This window comes from Dysidea avara, chromosome 5 (assembly GCF_963678975.1).
Source record: "Dysidea avara chromosome 5, odDysAvar1.4, whole genome shotgun sequence".
Lineage (NCBI taxonomy): Eukaryota > Metazoa > Porifera > Demospongiae > Dictyoceratida > Dysideidae > Dysidea > Dysidea avara.
In genome coordinates, this window is record NC_089276.1 from 2,798,542 (window position 1) to 2,821,191 (window position 22,650).

The 22,650-nt window shown below is 39.2% G+C and overlaps 2 protein-coding genes across 8 annotated transcripts; both read left to right on the plus strand.

Moving 5' to 3' along the window:
• Positions 1 to 4,568: 4,568 nt before the first annotated feature.
• LOC136256639 (uncharacterized) lies at positions 4,569 to 6,224 on the plus strand. Of its 2 annotated transcripts, XR_010701576.1 has the most exons (3): positions 4,569 to 4,875; positions 4,927 to 5,614; positions 5,670 to 6,224. XR_010701576.1 is itself a non-coding variant. In XM_066049617.1 (2 exons), the coding sequence occupies exons 1-2, from the start codon at positions 4,659 to 4,661 to the stop codon at positions 5,403 to 5,405; spliced, it is 696 nt and encodes a 231-aa protein (XP_065905689.1). In that variant the 5' UTR covers positions 4,569 to 4,658; the 3' UTR covers positions 5,406 to 6,224. The 2 variants fall into 2 exon arrangements, 1 of the variants encoding a protein (XP_065905689.1); XM_066049617.1 differs by having other exon boundaries at positions 4,927 to 6,224.
• Positions 6,225 to 20,391: 14,167 nt separating this feature from the next.
• Positions 20,392 to 22,650, plus strand: LOC136256763 (KRAB-A domain-containing protein 2-like). 6 transcript variants are annotated; one of them, XR_010701639.1, is made up of 8 exons: positions 20,392 to 20,600; positions 20,660 to 21,059; positions 21,106 to 21,258; positions 21,309 to 21,650; positions 21,708 to 21,765; positions 22,062 to 22,174; positions 22,367 to 22,434; positions 22,488 to 22,650. XR_010701639.1 is itself a non-coding variant. In XM_066049780.1 (4 exons), the coding sequence occupies exons 1-4, from the start codon at positions 20,466 to 20,468 to the stop codon at positions 21,452 to 21,454; spliced, it is 834 nt and encodes a 277-aa protein (XP_065905852.1). In that variant the 5' UTR covers positions 20,392 to 20,465; the 3' UTR covers positions 21,455 to 22,000. The 6 variants fall into 6 exon arrangements, 1 of the variants encoding a protein (XP_065905852.1); XR_010701637.1 differs by having other exon boundaries at positions 21,309 to 21,765; positions 22,062 to 22,184; XR_010701636.1 differs by having other exon boundaries at positions 21,309 to 21,765.

Consider the following 22,650-nt stretch of genomic DNA (forward strand, 5'->3'; position numbering starts at 1 on the left):
TGCTAGAGCTAGAAAGGAAGATCGATATAGCTCCTTGCAATATGACCTCCAGCTTTCTGGGTTAACTGTCAATCTTGTTCCCATTGAAATTGGTTGTTTAGGCCACTTTTTGTCAGAAACAATTTCTCAAATGGCTACCGCTTGTGAAGTGCCAAAGAAAACCGTAAGATCCTTGTTTGAGCAGGCAGCTCGCATTGCTGTGTCCTGTTCTTACAGAATTTTTAATTCTAGAGCCTCCCCAGACTGGGATCTTTTAGACCACCTTAGGTAAACTTTAAGTATTAGGCCACTCCAAATAAATTCTCTGTTTCCCGTCCACCGCCCGCATCTGGTTACTGCCAGCTCTGAATATTCCATTATTCCGTATTCTTCCATTACTTTCCGGTTATTCTTGCATACTGATGGGCTCAGTAAAAGCTATCTTGAAACAGTGTCAGCTCACGTGTCAGCAGTCCTATCAAGTGAGCACAAACTTCACGTTTGTGTTATTTTTGCAACTTACAAAGGAAGGAACAAGCTTATGCATGCTCTTATGCAGCCTTTTTGGCAGTGCCAGGCAAATAATGGCTTGAAAAGCTAGCCAATCTCATAATGAAATAATGGAAATAGACCGCCCGCCCGCATGCAAATATGCCTGAGTCCAGGACGGGAAACAGAGAATTTATTTGGAGTGGCCTTACATATAGATATATATATAGATTTTTTTTTGGTGTATTGTAATTTAATTAGTTAATGTAAGCCTTGCCAGGGCTCCTGTACTGATCCATCAGCACATGGTACCCCTGTGTCTAGGCCCCTATATGCTTGTAATGTATATTTTGTCTTAATCATTAAGACGTTTATTCTCTCTCTCTCTCACCCTACGAAGTCGGTTGAATCTGTATGTAACCAATCATTTTCACCTTATTATTAACGCGTATACAGGCTAAAACCTTCGCTAAATCAGTACAGCCATCTACTTGTGGTTCCAGGCGAGGGGTCACCAACTGCTTCGAAATCTCGTACACCTCCAGTAAAATCCTGCCTGAAATACGAAATCTTATGCTGTTATCGTGATTCTGATTCTATACTCGTTCTGGTACCGTAGCTTACACTCAACTGCTCCTGCACAAAAGTAAGAATGAAATCCGATGTTCCGCTCCGCTTCGGATTTGTATAATCAAGTTGTGGAAGCCACACAAAACCAGGAGCTGTGGGAAAGAAGCCGCACAAACCAGGAGAGAATGAAATCCGATGTTCCGCTCCGTTTCGGATTTATATTATTAAGCGAGTTGTGGAAGCCAAATAAAACCAGGAGTTGTGGGAAAGAAGCCAAATAAACCAGGAGAGAATCCATGCAAACTGTCCAAAAGTATATAGATAAAATCCGTTGTTCCGCTCCGTTTCGAATTTGTATTAAGCGAGTTGTGGAAGCCAAACAAAACTAGGAGCTGTGGGAAAGAAGCCACACAAAACAGGAGAATCCATGCAGATTGCTCCTGCACAAACGTAAGAATGAAATCCGATGTTCCGCTCCGCCTCGGATTTGTATCAAGCAAGTTGTGGAAGCCAAACAAAACCAGGAACTGTGAGAAAGAAGCCATACAAAACCAGGAGAGAATCGAATTAAGAATGAAATCCGATGTTCCTCTCCGTTTCAGATTTGTATTAAGCGAGCTGTGGAAGCCAAACAAAACCAGGAGCTGTGGGAAAGAAGCCATACAAAACCAGGAGAGAATCGAATTGAGAATGAAATCTGATGTTCCTCTCCGTTTCAGATTTGCATTAAGCGAGTTGTGGAAGCCAAACAAAACCAGGAGTTGTGGGAAAGAAGCCGATTTATATTAAGCGACTTGTGGAAGCCAAACAAAACCAGGAGCTGTGGGAAAGAAGCCAAACAAAACCTGGGGAATTCATGCAAACTGCTCCTGCACAAAAGTAAGAATGGATTTACTTAGCAAACTGCAAACTTAGCAACATAAACTTAGCAAAACTTCATAAACTTAGCAACACACCAACTACAAAAGCAACTTAAGCATACACTGAGATGCTCCTGGTTTTGTGGGGTTTCACACCAGATAGAGCTTTGACAGTTGCTCCTGGTTTTGAGGGGTTTCGCACGGGATTTCCCCTCCTTTTCCTGGTTTATAGGGCTTCAGCTGCGAGTTGCTCCTGGTTTTGTAAGGTTTCATTTAATAGTTATGCCAAGGCTTTACTCCTGGTTTTATATGGCTTCACAATTCCTCTCAATTTCGTGAGGCCTTGCTCTTACATGCCTGCTGAACTTCTGTTTCTTTCTCTCACTACTTTTTGGTGATTTCAGAACTTATCACTCTACACCAACCTGTAATTTAAAATCAGATTTTGCAGCTCTCGTTCGATTTTGCGAAATCTTTTGAAACCCGTGAAATCTTGAGAAATTTGTTTAAGATTTTAAAATCCGTACCACTTTTTCGTGAGTTGGTGACCCCTCGGTTCCAGGCCATCCATTACAACCAGAAATGTACATTTCTGCACATTTGTCAAAAAGTGCTGTTTGTTGTATTAGAGTATTTAAATACTTGCACAAAAACCTATAAATTTAACAAGCTACCATAATATTACACGTGTAGCATATAAGAGGGTGGGAGGGGAGGGGAGGAGAGGGGTGGGAGGGGAGGGGAGGAGGGGAGGGGTGGGTGGGGCGCCCACGCACAAGAACACGTAAAAGTAAAATAGCTGGCGATAAGCTTCACAAAAAAGGCAAGGCGTCTTTATTATATCGCCACTACTATGAATTGTTTTGTGGGCCATAAATTTGAATGAGAAACGGAATCACGAATTGTCCCGCCCACGCACGATGTATGCATCCAGCAGTGGCGTAAAGATGCTATAGTGACGGTCTGGGATGTATTTTTCTTTATGAAATGCCTAGTCCTACGTTTGTTTGTTTGTTTGTTTATCTGTAATTTTGTTTGCTTTACTGTGCCCATTTACTATGCTTATTCTAATTGTTTAGTTCAATGTTGTAATTCTAACTGATAAAGTGCGAGAGGTGAGGATGGTGACCTCTCAATGCCCCTTCAAAATTGGTGACCCATGCAAATATATATGGTGAGTGTGTAAATTACAAGCATGTATGTCAGAGTTCATGTAGCTAATTCACATATGACATGACTACCTTCAGAGTATAAAACATTGCTAGTTTAACTTGAACTTCACACGGATATGATTTTTGTTATTAAAGAAGTTGTCAGGGGTGCAGACACAGGGGTGTAGAAACAAAATTGCTCTGTACAAAATAGCCCTGTATACACATACTTGAAATAAGGTGTTAATAGAATTGAATTGTGTGCTGATTTAAATGCAGTGACTGTGTGTGTTTGTGTGAGTGAGTGAGTGAGTGAGTGAGTGAGTGAGTGAGTGAGTGAGTGAGTGAGTGAGTGAGTGAGTGAGTGAGTGAGTGAGTGAGTGAGTGAGTGAGTGAGTGAGTGAGTGAGTGAGTGAGTGAGTGAGTGAGTGAGTGAGTGAGTGAGTGAGATGAGTGCTTGCTTGCTAACTTCTTCATACTGTTGTTTGTACGTGTGACCAGTGTCTGCATTCATACATTCATCTGTTATCAAGACACACGGTAGTGTGTCGTGCAGCCCAAGAAGCCGGCGTGCCACACCCGTGAGTATATTGACAGGAAGAATGAAAACGTCATTTTCACACCTTTGTATCTCGGTGATCACTTATCTGATTGGAACCAAATTTGCTACACAGTTGCCCGCCAGCCAGGGGAGTCTACATTCCAAATTTGAAGGAAATCACTCAGCCATTTCCGAGATACGAGCTGCCAAAGTTTCATTTTTTTCTTCGTTTTTTTTTCTTCTTCGTCTTTTCGCACACTTGCAAAAAATGCTATAACAAGCAAACGCGTACTCCCATTGCCTTGACATTTGGCACACAGAAAGGGAGTCCAAAGGCGAATCCTAGCATCAAATTTGGTACAAATCCGATGAATGGTTCAGGAGTTATGACCGATTATTTGTGTAAAACAAGATCGATTTGTTGTCACGCCTGCAGGGTAAACCGCTTCATGGAATGAGTTGAAAATTGCTATGTAGATGGAGTAACCATCGTAGGAGTGCCTTTTGGTGGTTTGAAAGGAATCGAGATAAAGACCACAGAGATATGACACAAAACCCAACCTGTGTCACAATTACGCGATCGATTTTTAGGAATAAAAAAGTATTAGTTTTCACGCCTACTAGGCAAACCGCTTAGAGCAATGAGCTGAAAATCGGTGTATAGCTGGAATAATCTTCATAGAAAGTCCTTGCAGTAGTACAGAAGAATCGGATTACAAACCACTGAATTATGATTCGAAAGCCAACTCCGTGTAGCAATGCGAGATCGAGATACTCTAATAGAACAGTCACCCTAATAGAGCATTCAGCTAATTTATTTACTCCATTATAGAATTTTATTACATCACAAGTTATTCTGTAGGGCGTTCAGCTGCAAACAGTTAATCTTATAGACATTTCAGCAAGAAGACAGTCACCATGTGGAGAGTTAAGCAAATATATCACTATAGAGCGTTTTCATTTCCATGGTAACGAATAATGACGTAAAGGCACACCTACGGTCGCCATATTGTTGAACTACATTGCGGTAGTGATTGTTGTTTTTACAGCGTTTGTATTGTGAATACAATGGTTAACTGTACTATTGTTGGCTGTTCTAGTGACAGTAGCAAACCTGTAAGGAACATTTGCTCGTTTCACAAGCTACCAACCATAATCATGCACCAAGGACCTCAAATGGTGGAAATAACGACGGAAAGGAGAAGAGTTTGGTTATCAGTCATTTCTAGAGACAATTTGCCATGTTTAGAAAATGTTTCTGTTTGCAGTAATCATTTTGAAAGCGGTAAGTGCTACAAACTGGGTGTGTTGTGCTGTACTAATTCATTTTATTTAGGTAAACCAGCATATGTTATGAAAACGTTTGATGTTGACTGGACTCCTTGCATTAACCTAGGGCATGACAAGGTCAATGTGGGTACTTTGCAAGCAGCTAGTGATAGGGCAATACGAACTGAACAGAGAAGGCAAAGAATGGAGGAAGCTGCAACCTCATCTTCTGTTGCCTCTTCCAGTGTTGGTGCACAAGTATCAGTGGAAGATACTGGCTGTGTGTTTGTTAATGAGGGTACTCAAACTGATCAAGGAGTGTTGTGTCACAGTAAAACGGTGCAAATGACAACTCCACCTCAGACTGTGATGTTGGGGTCCAGACAGATGACTGGAATTTTTTCGATGAGAAGGTTTTTTTTGTCAGATGATTCCAAGGTACATTACTACACTGGGCTGACCAAGTGCGCACTACTACTGTCAACATTTGAGTTTGTAATGACTCCCTTTTGTAATGGAGAGAAACGAGCATTCTACTGGCGTTAATTCCTCTTAGTTCTTTTAAAGTTGAGGCTTAATCTGGGACTGCAAAACCTAGCATATACATTCAATGTATCACTAGCTACTGTGTCACGTCCATTCCATGCAACACTAGATGTTATGATGGTACGTTTGCAGTGGCTTATAAATGGCCACACAGAGAGCAGCTGTGGAAAACTATGCCAAACTGTTTTCGTACCTGCTATGGAACTAAGGTAGTGGCAATTGTTGACTGTTATGAGATAAAGATTGAAACACCATCTCATTTAGTAGCTAAGTCAGCAACATGGTCGCAATATAAACATGCTAACACTGCTAAAATGTTCATCTCAATGTGTCCACAAGGAGTAACTACCTTTGTTTTATGTGCCTGGGAGGAAGAGTAAGTGATAAACACTTTACTGGCAACGGTGGCTTTCTTTCAAAATTATTGCAGGGAGACATTGTCCTTGCTGACCGTGGTTTTGACATTGATGAGGATGTTGCCAGAATGCAGGAAACTTTACAAATACCCGGATTCACACGTGGATGTGTGCAGTTGTCTCCACAAGATCTTGAGAAAACTCACCAACTGGCAAATGTCTGTATACACATTGAGAGGGTGATAGGTGCTACGAGGCAGAGATACTCTATTCTGACGAGTTGTATCCCCATAGACTTTGTGAAACCTAAGGCAGATGGAGAAAAAGCTACTATAGACAAAATTATAATTATTTGTTCAGCATTAAATAATTTATGTAAATCTGTAGTTCCTAGTAATTAATTTCATTACATGACAAGTACTGTAACTGTACATTAATATAATAACATTATTTATTTTGCTTCTTCCGTACGTGTAAATTGAGGCAACTTACGACAGTTTGCACAATACCACTTGTTGGCACGTGGAGGATTCTTCAGATTAAGGCATGATAGGTGGAACCATTGATCATTCTCACAATCATCATTGTCACATCCAACCATCTCACCGCCCTTGTCTTTCTTGCAGAAGCAGTAAGTATAAGTATCACTAACAGCTGAAGCTGCTGCAGTCTGTGCTGGCATAACTTGTTTTCGAGAATGCTATTTTGCCAGCAGTTCTGGAAGAATACATAATTCAAAAAAATGAGAACTTTTGTCAACTATGTCTTTGATCAGGTGTTCATCTCAAAATATTCTCTGGATTGAGATGCTTGCATTACCATCACGAAAAGTCGCAACTACAGTATCAGCAGAACATACAAAGAGCTGAGTCTGTACTTGATAGTAGTACATGTGTGTTTTCAAAATGTTACCATCATCTTGAATGTAGGGAGCTGATGATGGTTCAACATCACGAACGCAATAGGGCACTTGACTTCCAGTACCCCTATTCCAGTGCAACATTGCCCTACGATAATATATATTATCTATGGTTCGTGACAGGTGGAAAAACGCCTTTCATCAATTCAGAGGGTGGAATCAAATACGGGTCTTGAATTCCAGATAGCTCCTCTTATTACTGATAGACAACTCCCGAGCATAGTCACTTAATGGCAATTCATCAGCCGCCATATCCGTAATCATGATCCAGTTCCGATTCAACAATATGGCGACCGTGGGTGTGCCCTATACGTCATTATTCGTTACCATGGAAATGAAAACGCTCTATGTCACTATAGAGATTCAGAGCATTACAAGTCACACTGAAGAAAGTTCAGCTATAAACAAGTCATGCACCCTGTAGAGAATTCAGCTACAATTAAGTCACTCTCTAGAGAATTCAGCTACACAGAATTCAGCTACACACAAGTCACTGTGGAGAAAGTTCAGCTACAAACAAATTACCCTTTAGAGTGATCAGCTACAAACAAAACACTTTGTAGAGTGTTCAGCTACAACAAATCAACCTTTAGAGCGATCAGCAATGAACGAATCAACACAATCTACGTGTAGAGAGATCAGCTACAACCAAATCACCCTGTAGAGAGATCAGCTACAAACAAATCACCCTGTAGATAGTTCAGCTACAAACAATTCACCCTCTGGAGAGTTCAGCTACAACCAAATCACCCTGTAGAGAGTTCAGCTATAAACAAATCACCTTGTAGAGAGTTAAGCTACAAACACATAAACCCTGTAGAGAGATCAGCTACAAACAAATCACCTTGCAGTGAGCTCAGCTACAAACAAATTACCCTGTAGAGAGATCAGCTACAAACAAAACACCGTGTAGAGACTTCAGCTACAAACAAATCAACCTGTAGAGATTTCAGTTACAAACAAATCACCCACTGTAGAGAGATCAGCTACAACCAAATCACCCTGTAGAGAGATCAGCTACAAACAAATCACCTTGTAGAGAGTTCAGTTACAAACACATCACCCTGTAGAGAGATCAGCTACAAACAAATCACCTTGCAGTGAGTTCAGCTACAAACAAATTACCCTGTAGAGAGATCAGCTACAAACAAAACACCTTATAGAGACTTCAGTTACAAACAAATCAACCTGTAGAGATTTCAGTTACAAAAAAATCACCCACTGTAGAGAGATCAGCTACAACCAAATCACCCTGTAGAGAGATCAGCTACAACCAAATCACCCTGTAGAGAGATCAGCTAGAAACAAATCACCCTGCAGAGAGATCAGCTATAAACAAATCACTCTGTAGAGAGATCAGCTACAAACAAATCACCCTGTAGAGAGTTCGGCTACAAACAAATCACCCTGTAGAGAGATCAGCTATATAGACACTAGACACAATATAGGGAATTCAGTTACAAGCAAATCACCCTGTAGAGAGTTCAGTTACAAACACATCACCCTGTAGAGAGATCAGCTACAAACAAATCACCTTGCAGTTAGTTCAGCTACAAACAAATTACCCTGTAGAGAGATCAGCTACAAACAAAACTCCGTGTAGAGACTTCAGTTACAAACAAATCAACCTGTAGAGATTTCAGTTACAAACAAATCACCCACTGTAGAGAGATCAGCTACAACCAAATCACCCTGTAGAGAGATCAGCTACAAACAAATCACCCTGCAGAGAGATCAGCTACAAACAATCACTCTGTAGAGAGATCAGCTATAAACAAATCACCCTGTAGAGAGATCAGCTATATAGACACTAGACACAATATAGGGAATTCAGTTACAAGCAAATCACCCTGTAGAGACTTCAGTTACAAACACATCACCTTGTACAGAGATCAGCTACAAACAAATCACCTTGCAGTGAGTTCAGCTACTAACAAATTACCCTGTAGGGAGATCGGCTACAAACAAAACACCTTGTAGAGACTTCAGCTACAAACAAATCAACCTGTAGAGATTTCAGTTACAAACAAATCACCCACAGTAGAGAGAGCAGCTACAACCTAAATCACTCTGTAGAAAGATCAGCTACAAACAAATCATCCTGTAGAGAGTTCAGCTACAAAAAAAAATCACCCTGTAGACAGATCAGCTAGAAACACATCACCCTGTAGAGAGTTCAGCTACAAACAAATCACCTTGTAGAGTGATCAGCTAGAAGCAAGTCACCTTGTATAGTGTTCAGCTACAAAGAAACCATCCTGTAGGGAGTTCAGCTACAAATAAATTACCCTGTAGAGAGTTCAGCTACAAACAAATCACCCTGTAGAGTGTTCAGCTAGATAAAAGTCACCCTACAGAGAGACCAGGTCACCCTATAGAGAGATCAGCTAGAAGAAGTGATCTTGTATAGAGTTCAGCTACAAAGAACCCACTCTATAGAGAGTTCAACTAGAAATAAGTTACCCTATAGAGAGATCAGCTAGAATCAAGTCACCCTGTAGAGATTTCAGTTACAAACAGATCCTGTAGATAGTTCAGCTAGATACAAGTCACCTTGTAGAGAAATCAGCTAGAGGAAGTCATCTTGTAGAGAGCCAGCTAGAAACAAGTCACCTTGTAGAGAGTTCAGTGACAAAGAAACTATCCTGTAGAGAGTTCTTCTACAAACAAATCGCCCTGTAGAGAGTTCAGATGTAAACAAATCACCCTGTAGAGAGTGCAGCTACCTACAAATCAACCTGTAGAGAGTTTAGCTACATTTCAAGTCCCTTAGTAGAAAGATCAGCTGCGAACAAGTTATCCAGTAGGGAATAATAGACATGTAATAAATATATTTATATAATTACTGATAAAATCAAAAACAGTTGAAGTATTAAAAATCTGCCCTGTCTTTTTATTCTTCCTGTGGTAAAGAAATAGGATAGGTTAAAAAAGCCCCAAAGCCAGCCTATGGCCAGCTTTGGGGTATACAAATACAAAAAGAAGTGATATCTAATCAAAAACAGCCAAGCTGTGAAAAAAGGTGCGGCCCCTAAAAAGGCCAAGGTGAAAAAAGATGTGAAATCCAAGGTGGCGGTCAAGAAATGACTGTGATGGTAGGTTAATGGTAAAAAATTTAATAACAACAATTCAGGTGAATTTGGTGCCACTTGGTCTTGGCACAAAATTCACCTGAATTGTTGTTATTTAAATTTTTACCATTAACTTACCATCACAGCCATTTCTTGGCTGCCAGCTTGGATTTCACATCTTTTTTCACCTTGGCCTTTTTAGGGGCCGCACCTTTTTTTACAGCTTAGCTGTTTTTGATTAGATTAATATCTGCCATAAAATAAGTTATAGTTATATCCCGGTACGAGGGTGATATCATTGTTATTACATGAGTCCGAGGCGGAGCCGAGGACGAGTGTAATAACAATGATATCATCCGAGTATACGGGATATAACTGTTTTATATCCCAGTGCGCAGGAGTGCGCAGAAGTTTACGGATAGTAAATTAAGTTCCGGTTTGAGTTCCTGTCACTGTGCTCAAGATTTCGTCCAAATTGTGTGGAGATTCTACTTCGTAGCCACAAGAGAGACCTTACATACTGCCTACAAACTGTAGAGAAGGGTGGTGTTATGAAGCAGCGGTTCCAGGTACGATTCGCCTTCGTCAGAAATTGGTATAGTGTTGTCGCGTGGTGTGCAAGAGAAAAATAAAGACCAACAAGTGGCTACCATAGTCCAAGATAGAACGATGAAGCTAGAGGAAGTTAGTTCTTCACCATAGTGACCGTTGGGAGTGATTGCTGGAGCGAAAATCGTTGGGAGTGATTGCTGGAGCGAAAATCGTCACGTACTATTCTTGACATTTGTTAAACTATCGTATTGGTAACTTGTAGTGTTATTGTGTAAAGGATTAACAGTTTTCTTGTAAGATTTAGGTAGTTTTAAGTGCTGTATTGGTGTGTTTTGTATCAATATTTCCTTATTTGGCTCTTTGTTCCATTGGTAAACAATGCCATTCGCGGTTATTGTGATGTCATGAAAGAGACTGAGTGGCTCCGCAACAGGGTGATAAGTTAGTTATCACTGGGTGATAACTAATATATCGTACAGTAGCAGCGCTGCTCTGTCTAACTGTATGGTAGTTATAACCCAGCGCGGCGCTTTGATACTCCCACGCACTGGGGTTTAATGTCATTTATTCCCCAATAGGTTCCTGAAGACTACTGACTTGCAGCTAAACTGACAGCCATTAGATTGATTATAACTAATTACTTATTAATTTTAATTATATGTGATTACGTGATCCCAATATAATAATATACGTATAGTCCTGTCTAAATGGGTTTGCTGCAAAGGAGAGACGCTAAACTGCTGGAATCAAGTTTTCTGTATTGTGTGGCCATGACCGAGCACCGCTAGAAATATTAAAAGCTAGACGGTGTGGAGAGAGAGTAATAACTGAAAACCAGGATCTATCCTTCGTTAACAGAGACGAGATTACGTGCAAACGAAGATGATAAGGAGCTAAGTCTCTTGGATACAGACCCACGTAAGTTCGTGTTGTGCGTAGTGTATTGTGTTTAAAACCTATGCATTTCCTAAAGATTCATAAAATTTAGTTGCCAGCCTTAGACCACCTTCAATCCGACCATTTAAGGTACTGCATGTAATTTTATGGTACAGGTATTACTTTCAATGCAGAGCCGAGTTAATGTTTAACCTGTAGCTGTAGAATCCCATTCAGCACTATATATTGTTTTCGCTTCTCAAATATCAGGCCTACGACCCCTGATTTCTTATAATGCCATAAGTGTCCAGCGATGCTCCAACAAATTAGAAACTGCTTCAGTCTTTGACGTATTGCCTACGTCATTCGTCATTAATAGGCAAATCCAGTACTGACCTTACTTAGAAAGCTCAATCCAACTAATTATAGGTGTTCTGTTTTCTCCAGCAAGTAAACTACAAAAGTAGTAGCTAGCTGAAACTGGCGCCAAATGAGATAGTCTACTTTTCAGGGTATATTAATATCTCGTACATCGAACTAGAAAATGCTTGTAATAAAATCAGCAGATTACGATGGGTGTTGTTTAAACTAAGGAGTTTTGAACATATATGCATGTACACAGTGCAAAACCTAGAGCATGCTTTAGCATGCTCTTGTCTAGGGGGGTCTGGGGGCATGCCCCCACAGAAGATTTTTTGAGAATTTACCCATCTAAGGTTAAATCTGGTGTAAATTTGGACCAAAAATTGTTCGACTAGTTATGCTAGCGATAATAACAAAGCAAAGCGACTGAAGTATGATGTGATACTCCAGCTTCCTACAGGACAAAACACTTATGGCATACGCGTTGTGATACAGACTACATTATAGTCAATCAACTCAATTAATTTAAAAATGCAATAACACGCACACATGCATGCACATTATAAGCAATTATCAGTTTAGTTGGTGACTTGTGGCTTCTGGATGAATGGTTTTGTATAGACGAGCTGCAGGCTATAAAGGAACATGTACTTGTAAATTACAACAGAAATTGAAAAAAAAAGAAGAAACAAACAGTTTATATCTCACATAATGTTCCTTAACTGAGAAAGTTAAAGCACACAAACAGTTATTTCGAGTATCCCTTTGATGTGGTTAACACTCTAATTTATGAGGTATAAATGTGCCATGATTAAACCATGCACACACAGACAGACACAGACACACTACATCAGGCCTGCCAACCCTCACGGATTTACCGTGAGACTCACAATTTCACTACCAAGCTCAAGGTCTCACAAGCAGTAGCTCTAAACTCACGGATTTTTAGTTAAACCTACCAATTCTCACTGATCATCACCGTAAAACTTACGATTTCTTTCACTTTCAAGGTCAGGCCAGGGTCAAAGCTCTCAGAATGCCCTTTCCAGTTCTCAGGGGATTTCCCCTGGTACGTAATTGTGGTACAACTAATAGAGGCAAGATCACGTGATTATAAAGGCTGGCACTGTGGCAAGGATTCGTCTTCGGCCTTCTATTTAATACCAATGCATTGGAGAGTATTTGGAGCAAGATCTGGAGTTGATTTTTAGCGGTCAGAGCTCTAATCAGAATACCAACCCTGACTGAAGCGCTTGGTTTTGTACATCACACATACAAGAGTACCTGCTTTCCCGACTGGGTTTCTAGCCTACACAAATGGTATGTACTATGTGTCTGGAAAATTTTATTTGCTTTCAGCCTCTAGGATGAAATTGACACATCTCCGCTAAGTCATCACGTGATATTATAAGGCTTATATCAAGAATTTTCCATAGCCCAGTCACGTGTTACAACTTCACAGCACTGAATAAAAGAGTAACTGTTTCACTTTCAACACAGTGACTTCCGAGTAAGTATATTTAGCTAGCTGGTGAAATAAGACTTGTGCACACATTTACTGCAGGTTTAGATATTCCATGCATAGATTAGTGATGCAAAACATGTTTTAAATGCCATACTGATGCCCATATGAAGATGGGCATGTGAATATGTGTTGCATGGTAAAGGTGGCCTATCTTCCCATTGTGTGGGCATGGGGCTGGGGCTGTTGCAACTTGCTGTGTCTGCCTATAATAATGTGCAGATACAGTAGTCCATTCTGGATGTCAAGACTAAGTCTCAAGGATTTTCTGTTTCCTAGGTTGGCAGGCCTGCTACATACATAGTATGGTTTTGAAGTGTACTAAGTGGAAGCAAATTTTGAGGTTAGTGCAAGATAATATTGTGGTTAGGGACTAAATGGCTTCAAACCCTTTGGAATGTGTTGGTTTCAATCATTAGACATTTATTCCAACATATGCATAGCTTTAAAAACATCGCATTCAAAAGTGATTGTATTATATGAATATTTTACGCAGGTTGTCTACACTAATACACACGACCAAAAAATGTACTAAATTTCTGGTAATGCTTTCAGGGCACATTGACCCTACCTTGTCATTTAAATGGCGATAATACGCAGACACAGCAAGATACTGGTGGCAGTACGGACAAGGTTTCCTGTCATCTTGTCTTGCACTCATTTTGTTTTAACGATAACTAAAATGCGCCTTAATCTGAACATGCCTAGATCAGATGTATCACGTGATAAACTGAAAATAGTGCGATTATTTTCGTTGACGGATGGTTGTTGGTTATGATAGAGGACGAAGTATGACACATAGGTCAAGACGCAGTAGGATTGCGGTGCGCCATCAACAGAAGTTCCAGTGTGTCCTCCGGGAGTATGACCGGCTTCTTCATTTTTATTCATCCTCCTCGTCTGTAGGAATTCCAAGGTGTGTAAATGAATGTGAACATGCTTATAGAAACAATTTTGGTTATTAATAGGCCACAATCTGAAGGTGAAATTTTCTGGCAGCCAGGTCAAACTATTCCAATACCGCCCTCACGTGAGGTCTTCGAACATAGTAGTGGGGAGATGGCAGAGTTGGTTGCTAGCATTCATAGCAGCTTGGGGGGCAAGTTGGATGCAGTGATGAATCGCTTGACTGGCATTGAAAGCCAGATGACATCTCTTCAAGCATGCCAGCAGTCACTAGAGGATGAAGTAAGGCATGTCACCAGTAGTTCTTCTAGACCTGGAAGCTCAGGTGATACTCCAAGTAACAAACGAAAACGAGTCACTCCTGTGGACTTGCAGGTAATATTGTTGTAGTGCCCATCTGTCATGTACTTGCATTATGTGTTTAGAGCCGAATTCGTACTGTTTATAACTCACTGCAAGATGAAAGCCAGTTTAAACTGTATGAAAAGTGAACAAAATAATATATGTACGCAAGATATTTTAGTTAATTTGTGTACAATATACAGAAAATCTAGTGAACACAACTCTGCTACCATTAGAAAGATGGAAGAAGCAATCGGTGAAATGATTTATTCTCCTGCACAGATACAAAGTTGGTGGCCAAATGCTTTTGTATCATTCTTTACATGTTATATTTTGCAGAGGGCTGTAAAACATATAAAAAGAGCATTGCAGCAAGAGAAAAGGAGACTTCACCAGTCAAAAAGCAAAAGCTAGTTCGCTCTTTAAAACAGAGAATAAGATAGCACCTTGTATTATCTATGATAATGCCAAATATTGCAGGCTTATGAGAGGAGGTCTTCGGTTGTTCGTCCAGGAAAAGAAGCTGATTATTGGAAGGATGTGACACCAGATATGATGTCTGATGAAGAAGAGGTTGATGACGTGTATGTGCGTCATTCACCATCATATCGCTGTGAAAAGTTCCATAATTATCTAATGAAACTGGATAAACGTGTGGCAGCCAAAGGAAAGAATGTTCATGCAAGATTTCAGAGACAAGAAGGGGCTGTAATTGAAAAGAACCCTCCACCCAATTGCAAGCCATGGATGATCAAGTCACAGGTTGTACAGATGCATCCAGTTGAGGAATCAGTGCAGCATGGTTGTGATCAACTACCTGTGGATGATGATAGTGATGTGTCTTCTGATGCAGATTTGTCAAATGATGCTGACTAAACTTAAATGTTTACAATGATAATGTCATGAATATGATTTTTTTTTGTTTTCATTAAATTAATATTAATCAGAAGTGATAGCTAGCAGTCAACAGTTATACTTCAGTTATACTAGAGTTCTTATAACAGTGATAGTCTTATGTTATAGGTACTGTCTTATATTAGATCAATACTCTGTTATAGTTAGTTATATTCCTTGTTATATACAATCATATAACTTTGTTATAGTTGTGCTATATGAATGTTATAAATGACTCTATAACAAGTGCATTTGCAAAGTGGAGTACAATGATGATCCTAATGATCTCTTCCTAGACAACAAAAACACAATTTGAATTTTTTGCACTCTCCACCTCTTTGACACATCTAGCCTTTTAAATTCTTCACAGGCCCATATACCATGTGACTTATTACAGACCTCACAAGACCTTTGGACACTTCCAGCTTCTGACTTAAACTTGGTCTACCAAAAAAGGTTTGTGGAGACTCTTTCATGACTCTTGTATCAAACTTCCCATACCTTCTAGCACTCAATCCTTGGACTGTTTCCAAGGCTCTGGTGTGAAATTCAGCCTCCTGAACCACGTATTCACATAAAACTGCAACACATTCTATTTTGCGATTCTCAAACAACCATCGGTGGTAATTAACCAACATAGAGGCAGGTAATTTCTGCTGTAATTTCATGTATAACATACCATCCTGCAACTATGCTGTACGATTTGCTTCCTTCGGGTTTACTATTGCTACATCTAGTAGGTCTGCAAACTTCTCTATATCCTTATCTTCTCGATTTCCTGTCCAAGCCTCTCATTGCTCTTATAGTCCTTCTCTGTTCTAAACCTATCTAAAAGCTTCTCTATAGCCTCCATAGCTTCCTCTTTAGCCATATCTAAAGTTACACAAGCTTCCTGTGTGGCATCAAGTGTTAACTCCTGTTGTATAAGAACTAACTTGCCTTAGTAAATGTGACCCGGTCTGCGAAAAGAGCTCTTATAGCCTTTCCAATTGTATATATATGGTAACCCATAACTTGACTGGTGAATATGGTACAAGCCTACAATTTGGTCACTCAACAACCCTAACCTGGCAGTAGCTGTGGGTGTAATTACATGGTGATAGCTTTAGTAGATTAGGAGTTATGATTAGCCAAACATGGATAATTGGAAAGGCTATAAGAGCCCTTTTCGCAGACCGGGTCACAAATGCTGTTTTAGCCCTAGCCTTTGAGTGTTTCAATTCAGTTACATTCTCCACAAACAACTCAGTGGCGGATCTAGAAATTTTCAGAGGGGGTTTCAGATTCCGCTCAACTTCAGCCTAGCTGTAAGCCGAAGACCAAAAAAAAAAAAAAAAAAACATTAAAAAAAGAAAGGTCACAACCCCCTTTTCAATGCCATAATTGTGATTTCAAAGGAAAAAGTGAAAATTTCACCAGTAGAAAGTCTTACTATAACACACTACATATAACTCGTGGCAATTTTATCACCCACACGCCGAGTCATTATTAAATTTGGGGCGCGCGCTATTCTCAGATAGGGGTTTCAGCTGAAACCATTGCAACACCCCCTGTATCCGCCACTGCAACTCACTGGGGTTCTCTCTCTATCCTTCTCAGTATCTTCTGTCAGTGGTAAGTCATCTCTCTGCTGCTCTACAGTCATCGCAAACAGCCATCCTCTGCTACCAGAAAACTATATGGTCCTGAGACCACACAACTGTCTATACTGAGTCTCTTTCTCTACTACGTTACTGACAGATTAGCAATAAGTTTTTTAAGCAAATCAGCACATACAACAAAGTAACAGCAACAGCAAAAAGTGCACCAATAACAATAAAAGAAAGAGTCTATAACTCTAGTAGAAATATCTTTAATTAACCTTGCTCCAAGTTGTTATCACATTTTGAAAATGTTTATTATTTCACAGGTTACAGTTTATTTTTTCTCTTCTCCATAGATGGAACATTTGTTTGTTACTAAACAGTTGGAAATTTGTTGATCACTAAACAGATGGAATGTTTGTTAATCACTAAACAGATGGAACATTTGTTGAACACTAAACAGACGGAACATTTGTGGAACACTAAGCAGATGGAACATTTGTTAAACACTAAACAGACGGAACATTTGTTGAACACTAACCAGAATGTTCGTCATTCACTAAACAGACGGAACATTTGTTGAACACTAAACAGATGGATCATTTGTTAATCACTAAACAGATGGAACATTTGTTGAACACTAATTTAAAATAGATGGAAATTTGTTGATCACTGAACAGATGGAATATTATTTTGTTGATCTCTAAATAGATGGAGCATTTGTTGATCACTAAACTGACGGAACATTTGTTGAACACTAAACGTTTGTTAATCACTAAACGGATGGAACATTTGTTGAACAGTAAGCAGATGGAACATTTGTTGAACACTAAACAGATGGAAATTTGTTGAACACTAAACAGACAGAACATTTGTTGAACACTAAACAGACGGAACATTTGTTGAACACTAAAACGGAACATTTGTTAATCACTGATCAGACGGAACATTTGTTGATCACTATACAGATGGAACATTTGTTGATCACTATACAGATGGAACATTTGTTAATCACTTAACAGACAGAACATGATGATTACTAAAGGACTGGACTATAGTTACGGTACTGATGCAGGACGTGTTGTATTACCATATGCTTTTAGTTTTGATTGTTTTTTTTGTAAGTTTTTTTGTGTCATGAAAAACTATAACAGAATTATTAGTAAAACTGCAATGAGGAATTCCTCAATGGTTTTATAGAATGAAATACAGTTTGTCAAATGACTAGGTGATAAAGAGGGAGACCATCATTTTTATTGATGAAAATTGAGTGTTGCAACAACAATAATGTGATGTGAGCTATTCACAGAAAAATGCATTGCAAATTCTATAAATGATTCTACAGTAAGTATCATAATAGATTGCACAGGTGATTTCAATTGGCCAACAATTCCATAGAGTATATGGATAGTCATATTTGCTGTAAAATCTTTATCAGTAGCTTTTCCTGTGACAGGAGACATTGTACCTTGAATTTTTCACTATACTTAAGTCTTCTATCAGCAGATCAAGCTCCCTGCATTCCCTGTGCCAGCTGACCTCGTAATAGTCTAGCGCCGCCCGCCCCTTCGCAAAAAGGAAGGGTCTGGTGAAATACAAATACCTAGTCATTTCAAAAGGAATTCAATTAGACAGCGCAAGTAATGCTTGTTACGTCAGATGATTTCAAAAGCATTGTGTTGCCGTCATTGGCACGCATTAATTGGCTACCGCCGACTTAGGGCGGTAGAAATGATTTAGTATTAATGTTAGGCGCAATTTGTGAATTTGCGCAGTTTATAAATTACGCTGAGCATTTTGTGAATTCATAAAATGCGCAACAATTTATAAATTGCGCAGCTCGAATGAGGACACGGTGCAGTGCGATCGAGTGTGCAATTTACGACCTACTATCGTTTCACACCTGGTAGTTCACACGCGATTTAAGACCTAATTTCGTTTCACACCTGGTGGTTCACGAGACCTCGTGGTTCTTATAGTGCTTGCGAAGTGTGAGCTTCAACGAGTTAGCTAGCTAGTCAGTATGTCGAAAGAAGGTCACAGAGAGCTGTTCGAAAAGTTCTGCAGAACGAAATATTTTGATCACACCACTACAAGCAAGACAGTATCAGAGGAGAAGGCTAAGAAAATCATAGACGTTTTGAATGGAATTGAAAGAAGCGATGTTTCAAACTCCTTCAAATTCTGGGTTATTAAAACGAAGAAGTTTGCTTTATTGAACTATCCAGAGTTGAAGTTAGAAAATGTCCTATGTCTGCCAGCCAAGCAAAGAGTAAGAAATGATGGTTTTTTATGCCTCTCTTCACAAAACTATATTACAGAATGATAATGACAAAACTGTCTTTGGTCATCATCGCATAGTGGCAACAGCTGAGAAGTTTTATGATATATTAGAGCATGTGCACTCAACGGAAAATGGGCATGTAGGCTACAAGAAAACGCTTGCAGAGGTATGGGAATTGTGTATGCTGTCATATTATTAAAGTGTCACCAAGTTTTATGGTCACTGAGACTGCATAATATAGTGAAGATGGGATGGTCCTATGTTTATATTAAAGCCACGCTTAATTTAATTTTGTAACTAAACATGTGAGCCCATTACTTGGAGTACTGAGTTGGAAATAATACTGAGATAATAAAAGAAATCATTACGTGCGTGCAATGCAGGCTTTTGCTGAGATGATCAACTAATGTTTTAGCCTATTGTGGAAGTAGTTTTGGGAATGTAGTGCTACACAGTAGAAAATTGAGCAAAGAAATCAATTTGAACAGTGAATATACTGACTACAAGTGCTTATATTCACAGCCATAACTTTAGAAGAGTTTGAAAATTTGGTTTGGATGTTGACCATAATATATTGGCATATATCTATCAGAGATATAATGAATTGGTTAAAATAGTAAAATAGTAATGGTTAATTCCAGATGAGTTAGCTAGCTGCATGGTGCTTGGTTTTTAGAAGTAGCACAACATCAACTTGTTTCTGATTGCACTAGTGTGTTAACTGTTCTTGTTATGGCATAGATGTTATACACATTTGGCTATGACTGCTTTATTAGAGTGTCTTGATTTCAATACTTAAAGGTATAGGAGTGCAGTTCCCATTGTTTTGTTTTCAACAGCAGCTGACTGCAATTAAAGGACATAATTGTGTGGCTCTGAAGTGTGGCATGTATGTGTTCTAATTGTTTAAGAGTGTGGTCCAGTCATGTCATTGTATCATTGAAGCTACATGTATTGTATCTGTCAGTAGTTTAAATGTCAAATAGTATAGTTGTTTGACTTGTTCTTCTAAGGAAGTGTCTATACAGAAATTTAACACCTTATTATTATGGTTTCCTTGCATGAAGGAGATGATCATGTAATATAACAGAAAACAGACACTTGTCAGAACCAGAAAGGTTTATCCGTGAGTTGTTATTGTGGTGGCCATGTACTGCTTGCTTTGGTTTGGCCTCTGACGTTGTGACAAGTCAGGCAGACAATCAGGCAGACAAAAAATGAGTTTTGACGATTTTTAATAATACAGGATTGATGTTTGATACACTAAGACTATTCAAAACTCATTTTCATCTCATATTTGTATGGTTTTCAACTACAACATTCTGAGAGGTGCCATTTATTTTCTTTAGTATTTGAAAGCAGTACCTATTTCACACTTTGCCCACTGTTAGAATGTATGAAGGTTTGCCAAGGGAGGCAGCTCAATATTTTTGTAGCACATGCCATATTTGCCAGCTGAAGCAGCCACATAATTGCATTGCTCCTTTGAAGCCAATCATTTCATCAGGATTTTTAACACGTTGTCAGGTTTGTTGTGGGAGAGAGTATAATTTACATAGAGGATTATTCACTCTTGCTTATTGTAGTTTGATTTGATAGATATGAGGCACATGCCAGATGATTCTTATTGCTACATTGCACATTACATGGACCACTGGTCAAAGTTTCACGTGCTATGGCCACTGATAAACAAGAGTGCCATTGAAGTAGCTAGTAGGCTTGTGCACAAGATTTTCCCATATTTTGGGCTCCCCAAAATATTGCAGTCAGATAATGGAAGGGAATTTGTTAATGAAGTTATTAGAGAGATATTGAAGTCGTGGCCAGGAGAAGTGACAATAATCAATGGTAGACCTCGCCATTCACAGTCACAAGGTTTAATTGAAAAGGGCAACCATCTTGTAGAAATGCAGTTGCAAGCATTTAAATGTGAGCACAAGGATTCCAACTGTGTATCCTGGACTGACTGGCTGCCATGTATTCAATGTAAGTACTAGTATGAGCCTAACTAATATGTAATGTGCCCTTGCAGATAATTTAAATGTTCGAGTGTGTTGCACTTTAAAACAAAGTCCATATGAAGTGGTGTTTGGCCAGCCACCAAGGTTAGCCCCATTTGCTGAACTTCCCGAAGGAGTTGACCGTTGTATAATGGAAGAGGATTTAACTGATCTTATCAAAGATGGTTAGTGGTTCAATAGTGATGTAAAAAAATCATGTGGCGCTTTCAACCAGATGATGTGTCACTGCTATTTGATGAATTACCACCAACTGTGTTTCCACCAACATCTAGTTCAAGGATGTCACCACAACAACTGAGTAGAAGTACATCACCACCATCTAGCTTAATGATGTCACCACGGCGACTAAGTAGAAGTTAATCACCCCCATCTAGTTCAAGGATGTCACCACAGCGACCAAGTAGTAGTGCATCACCACCATCTAGCTCAAGGATGTCACCACGGCGACCAAGTAGAAGTACATCACCATCTAGCTCAAAGATGTCACCACAGCGACCAAGTAGAAGTGCATCACCACTATCTAGCTCAAGGATGTCACCACAGCAAGCATGTCAAAGTGTACCACCACTGTTACCTGACAAACCATTGTCAAATCAAATTGTATCTCCTATAGCATCTCCTACAGATGATACGTCATCACCACCTGATCACATGGAGTCGGAGTCTCAGAGGTACAAATCATTACCAATTTTGTGTAGACTGCTATAGCTTTTTTGACCAGTGAAACCTCCTAGTTATAACTACACAAGCCATGTATAAATACATTCTGTGGGATCAAGGTTTTTTCATATCAAGAAGTGAAAATGTTTAGTTTCAGTGAAAATCTTTGTCCTTATTGTGTGAGGCCTATATTTCTTTTATCAAGTTGTTTAAGCATGGAGGTTTTGTTATAACTATAGTGTTTGGTGTTCTTATGTGATTTCAGCAATGCCCTTATGTTTATAGCAATATGTTATTATTCTGTTAGCAAAAACACAGTGAAAAATCATATGATCACCTCACTACTTGTGATCGTCATAAGGCAATTCGGGAGGCAGCAGACTTAGAGTACCGAAAGAATGCTGAAAGAATGAAATTGCAGTATGCAAAAGTTAAACATTGTTAAGTTAAACATTGTAGACAAAACTTATATGTGCATGCATTGGTTTGACATCCAGGTCAATAGTATGGTGTTTACATGCATTTACGTAGTATAGTGCATCAATAGAAGTCAATGCCTTGTGATAATTATAATCCTGTGGAGAAAAAATATAGATTTTTTTGTTTATTTAGAACCATTGAATGACTATTGCCATTCCTGTGGAATGATTGGTTTGGTGGATGATGATACAACCCCCTTGGTGAGCTATAGTTACATTAACGAATCTTGTATTTATGTGTGTGAACTCTGTAGGTGGCAATCTCACAGGACGAAAACAGTTTTAACTTTGTAGGGCCATGCTGTTCAAAGAATGGGCCTGTGTTTGTGTATAACTAACTGCTGTATTGGAGCTAATTCCAAGTTAAAATTGTAACTTTGTCACAAGCTGAATTTGAATATTAAAAAATCAATTAGA

Bases quoted from the DNA above. Each gene is read 5' to 3' on its own strand.
- LOC136256639 (XM_066049617.1), top strand. From the start codon at position 4,659: ATGGTTAACTGTACTATTGTTGGCTGTTCTAGTGACAGTAGCAAACCT. The intron at 4,876-4,926 runs GTAAGTGCTACA...CATTTTATTTAG, and splicing joins CAGTAATCATTTTGAAAGCG to GTAAACCAGCATATGTTATG.
- LOC136256763 (XM_066049780.1), top strand. From the start codon at position 20,466: ATGTATGAAGGTTTGCCAAGGGAGGCAGCTCAATATTTTTGTAGCACA. The intron at 20,601-20,659 runs GTTTGTTGTGGG...TGCTTATTGTAG, and splicing joins GATTTTTAACACGTTGTCAG to TTTGATTTGATAGATATGAG. The intron at 21,060-21,105 runs GTAAGTACTAGT...GTGCCCTTGCAG, and splicing joins CTGGCTGCCATGTATTCAAT to ATAATTTAAATGTTCGAGTG.